The sequence below is a fragment of the Glycine soja genome, chromosome 13 (genome assembly GCF_004193775.1).
Source record: "Glycine soja cultivar W05 chromosome 13, ASM419377v2, whole genome shotgun sequence".
NCBI classification, from domain to species: Eukaryota; Viridiplantae; Streptophyta; class Magnoliopsida; order Fabales; family Fabaceae; genus Glycine; species Glycine soja.
The window spans coordinates 10,657,258-10,662,582 of NC_041014.1; the positions used below are offsets into that span (position 1 = coordinate 10,657,258).

The following is a 5,325-nucleotide window of genomic DNA, read 5'->3' on the forward strand; positions in this document are numbered from 1 at the left end:
AACATCCTTATTTAATTAGTTTAACTAATAAACACAAGGAGGTTTACCGTAACTCACGCACCTTGTTCAACCAACTAAACTAAATTTCTTGATTGACTTATTGCTTGATAGAGTAAATCAAACACTCGATAATTTTTTACTGGGTCAATGACTATAATAACATCTCTTTACATTTTACAATTTGATGTTACATAGAGACAAATCAGTATGTGAAAGTAGATGATCTATGGTCTCTAGTCATTGTTCAAACTGAAACTTGTAATTCATCAAGCTGTTCGTAGAACAAAGCATGAAAATGTATATCATTTGACTGTTTCTTTGATTGCATTTACAAGTATCAGAAATAATGTACATATAAGCAGCAGTAACCCTGTATTTCCAATGTCAGTACCAACAAATTTGCCTTTCCTTAGTTCTTTTGATGCATGAAGATTGCAAAGCATGAATTGTTTCAATACTAAGCCAAAAGATCTTTTGCAGACTGGCCATTTTGACAAGCATCCCTTCTTTTACCAGCACCTAGCATCACCATTCCTCCCAACAAAAACAAAGAACAATGTCTAATATAAGTTCTCCTAATTAACCATACACAGAATGGTTGTTTAGTTTCCTATATTCAATTATCCAACCTCCTTTTGGAAATATACAAGTACTGCTCTAGTACCTTTTCAGAAAACTTCTAATACGAACTAAGAACCATGTTTTTAGAAGTGTTTTGTGCTTTCTCCAACCATTGAAGTACTTACCAATCACCTTTTTGTAACTAGGCCTTTGCTGAACCAAAATCCAGTACTCAGCAATGTTTGGCCTTCCAGTTATGTACTCATTCTCTAAATCCAAGAGTTTCAAACGAACTAATACTGGAATGAGCATCACATCTGCCATGGTAAACTCTTGACCTGCCAAATAAGGTGTTTCACTCAGCTGCCTCTCCACCTCATCAAGCAGTATAACCAAATGCTCCTTGCTCCTTCTCAAAACATCTGCTTCTTTCAATTTCTCTTCAGTCTCATAGGCTTCTTTCAACTTCCTATGGTAATCACTTGCTAATTCGGGCGACTCTGACATGCGAGCAATCGCCACTTGCCTTATGAACTTGGAAACATAAAGGCGGTATTTCTCAGGTATGTGTGAAAGTGTGAAAAACTTGGGGTCCCAGTCATGTATCTTCTGCATCCATTCAACCACTTCCCTGCTACTGGCACTGATACTCTCAACCCCTGAGGAAACCACAGCAATTCTTTCTATGTACCTGAACATTCAATGCAACTGTAAAACTTTTGTGTGTAACATAAATATTTGAAAGTAAACACAAATTGTACACACTCTTCAATCTTAGTGTGCAGAAGGCTCAATAATTAGTTAAGCTTTATCAAGAAACAATACAAAACACCCAATTATAAGGTTTTCAAAACAGGGTCTGCAACTGCAATTTCAGCAGCAATGTCAAGGTTTTTGGACACTCGGCAACTGCAATTACGCTGCATCGGCCACATTTATCTACAATTTCCCACTACAGCAAACATTGCAACGAAACTGTGTCCAAAACCGCAATTTAAAACGTTGCCATTATCTAAAGTGCATACACAATATTCTGCTTTTAAGGGAATTGGTTTTGGAGTAATGAGATGAAGAGAGCAGCTTGATCAGCAATCAATTTTTTCAACTGTTAATTCTTTGGTAATTTCAATTTCAAGTGCGACATAACTGTTCAAAAGTAAATTCCATTCATGCACATCTATTCATATAAGTAGAAATAAATAGAATGATACAAAAAGGGCGTGAGTGAAGAATAGGGCATACTGGATTATATCAATAGTATTGTAAATGATGTGAGAGCCATTTTGGAAAACCGGAACCCTTCCATGGCGATTCATCTTGAAGAAAGAGGAATCCAAGTTCTTGCCAGTTATCGGATTGACATGGTGGGATGTATAATCTACACCCTCCTCCTCCAATGCAAATCTCACCCTCTGGCTGTCCAAATCCAACGGATGATGATATAACTGCATTTTCTTATCAGCTCTTGGCGATGTTTCTTGCAGGTAGTGTCCTAATAGTTAAGCATTGCGGCATTAACACCAAAAATCACATTATAAACCCCTGAGAGAACTTTCAAAGCTACAAAGCAATGATACTTACCAAAATTGTCTTAAGAACAATATATGTTATTACTAAATTATTCACCCTTGACCTTTGGCCATTCAAATTATTGCTAACAGGTTATAGGAGCTTCATCTCATGAATCAAAATTGATGCATAGCACAGAAAATTAAAGCCACACATCACAGTTATATGCAATCGCAATTGGATACAACAGAACCAGATTGAGTCCTTACTATTAATATAAATTTTCCTTTAAAAAAATATATATTCTCCTTATCTGAGTTCATCATAGCCATAGAGGGTAAAGGGGAGGGTTAATTCAAATGTACATGGATAATATACAATTATACAAACCAGACAAAATTTAATGATTCACCACCATAAAACTTGATTACTAACCGATTTGGTAAGTACTTGCAATGCAAGCACTAATCAAATCAAATATATTATTCAGCACACAAGTACCCTTTTCGGTAATGGGGGTTTGTTGATCGAGGGAGAAGAAATTTTGGAAGATTAAGATTCCAAAGCTCAAATTCACAAAGAAAACAATCAACTTAGTTGCAAATAACCAAAAACAATGACCAAAACTCCTAAACCAACAATCCATAGTCCAAACCTTGATCATCAGGAAGATAATTAAATACATACACAGTATTAACAAATAGATATACAACATGGGATTATCTAATCTAACAAAATTAAAGTGAAGGACAACATAAGCATAGGAAAACACGAAATTGACAGGGTAATGGTGTTTGGAGAGATGGACATACATACCCAGAGAGAAGCATAGAAGAGGAAGAATAATAAAGAAGGGAACAAGTTAGCGTTGAGTTGGGCTTTTGGAGAATTTTGCAGGAGGCAACACTAAAAAGCTGAAAAGGCTTATAAACTAAACTACGAAGTGCGTGAAAGAGTAAAAAATATGCAAAGTGCGAAGCTTCCATAACTTTTACACTATATTATTGGATTTATTATGGAAAACCAAGGTCTACGCGTACCTGTGTAACTCTGTTGTTCGGGTTTGGACACGTAGTTCACAAACAGTATCTGATAATATTAAAGTAACATCGATAATCTCGGGAGAAAAGAGGATTCATAATCAATCATAATTTCAACATTCTACTCAATCAATATATCACTATTGATATTGAAATATATATTTTTCCTTTTCTTCTTTTACGTTTGTTTCTTTTTTTATCTTTCCCTTTACATGTTTTTCTTTTTTTTTCTATCTTTTTCTTTCTTTCTTTTTTTAATGTTTTTTTTTTCTTTTTACATTTTTTCTTTCTTTCTTTTTTATGTTTTTTTCCTTTTTATCTTTTTATGTTTTTTTTGTTTCTTTTTATGTTTTTTTTCTTTTTTGTAGTTATATACTGTCATTATATTATTATTATATAATAAATAAATGAAATACAATATCATAAATAAGAATATTATAAATATAATATAAATATTTTTTAATAATTAAATTAATATTTTTATTTTAAAATTATATTTATTAATTTTTTTACTAAATACATTTTATTATTTAATCACAAATTTATTTATGCACTTTTATTAAATAGTATTTTGAAAAATATTCTTTTCATACCAAAAAATATAGTCTTTCTTATTAATGAAAAATATATTCTTTTTTTATATTGATTGAAAAATATTCAATCAATATCAATATATCTATCTATATCTATATATAAAAAAAGTAACCCTCAAGGAGACACCGGACACGTGTCAATCTTCGAAAATTGACATTACTTTTTTTACTTTTTTTTTAACTCTTTCTTCTTTTACGTTTGCTTCTTCTTCCTTTTTTTTTTTTATTTCAATCTTCATCCTTTCTTTTACGCTTTCTTTCTTCTTCTTTTTTACATTTATTCTTTCTTTTTTATGCTTTTTCTTTGTTGTAGTTATATTTTTTTTACTATCATTATATTATTTGTAATAAATAAAATATAATATCTTAAACAATAATATTTTAAATATAATAGGAATATTTTATGTGTAATAATTATGTAAAGACAAATATCACAAAAGTTGAATTATAATTTTAGAAATTTTTTAAATCTTTTTCTTGTTATCATCTAAAATTAAGTTTAAAGATAAATAATAAATTTTTGAAATAAAATCAAATTCGAATTCTAGGTCATTAAAAGACAGAGGTTTATACTAGTTCGTTTTAACCATTGAAACTATGTCTAATTCTTGACAAAGCACTAAATTTTACTAACTTCAACAAGTTACAAATATTTTTTTTATTATCACTTCTAACTCTTATAGACAAAGCTTAACACCAAGCTTTAGAACCTAGTATCTTTTTTTGTGTGTGTGTCTAAAAGTCATTATTGGCTCTAACACAAATCATAAGATCAGAAGTTTGGTTGCTCACTGACTAGTCTTAATTGTCTTAAAAATAAATGTACAATCTAAGTACTTAGTCTATACTCTCAAGATAATCAAAGTGTCTTGAGAGCTTTTGAATTTTACAAAATTTATAGAAAAAGCTTGAGAATAGAGAACAAGAGAATTTGAATATTTTTGCGTTGGTTTGTTTACCATAACTCTTCAAAACTTCTGGTAGGCATAGGTCTTCTTCTTCAAGTATTTGTTGTGCCCAAATGGATATAATTCTTTATTGAAGCTTGCATATGAAGAAGTGTTTGTTGGGGCATTATTAAATGCATGTCCTCTTCATGCTGAAAAATCATTCTCTTTAGCTTCCTTGAAGAATATTTTAGCAGAAAATCACTTGTTTTTTTGTCACGGTAAGGTGCATATTTTGATATTATTTGAACTTCAAAGCATTAAAAGTTCATTTGTTATTCTTAGGATTTCGACAGATCCTAGAAGAATGTCTCATAAGACAAATCCTGCAAAATGAATATCAGACACAAAATATTAAATGAAATCTTAAATGCTACATCACATCATAGCATTTATCTGCTTTCGTATGAAACTTCAAATGCAGATGCAATATTTTAATTTGAGTGTGCATAAGATGCACCTTTTAACCTTTATATTTATTTGCATCCAATCAAAATGATTAAGGGTCCTGATTTGTCTTAAAACTCAAATGTTTTTTACTTAATAATCTCCCCATTTTTTATAATGTCAAACAAATACAAATTTAAAAGATACAAGAAGACTTATAAGATTAAACATTTAAAAACATGTCAGCTTTATTGGATACAAAAACATATGTAGCATAATATAACATAT

At 30.6% G+C, this 5,325-nt stretch overlaps 1 protein-coding gene across 3 annotated transcripts; it reads right to left on the reverse strand.

Annotated features, from left to right (window-relative positions):
• Positions 1–113: 113 nt before the first annotated feature.
• Positions 114–3,053, reverse strand: LOC114380770 (glutathione S-transferase TCHQD-like). 3 transcript variants are annotated; one of them, XM_028339812.1, is made up of 3 exons: positions 2,887–3,053; positions 1,804–2,053; positions 114–1,252 (listed from the first exon to the last, which is right to left on the reverse strand). In XM_028339812.1, exons 2-3 carry the CDS (start codon positions 2,010–2,012, stop codon positions 658–660), a joined length of 804 nt encoding a protein of 267 aa, XP_028195613.1. In that variant the 5' UTR covers positions 2,013–2,053; positions 2,887–3,053; the 3' UTR covers positions 114–657. The 3 variants fall into 3 exon arrangements, with proteins under 3 accessions (XP_028195613.1, XP_028195614.1, XP_028195615.1); XM_028339813.1 differs by having other exon boundaries at positions 1,804–2,071; positions 2,888–3,041; XM_028339814.1 differs by having other exon boundaries at positions 2,883–3,041.
• Between the last annotated feature and the right edge of the window lie 2,272 nt (positions 3,054–5,325).

Bases quoted from the DNA above. Each gene is read 5' to 3' on its own strand.
- LOC114380770 (XM_028339812.1), bottom strand. From the start codon at position 2,012: ATGCAGTTATATCATCATCCGTTGGATTTGGACAGCCAGAGGGTGAGA. The intron at 1,253-1,803 runs GTATGCCCTATT...TTGAATGTTCAG, and splicing joins AATACTATTGATATAATCCA to GTACATAGAAAGAATTGCTG.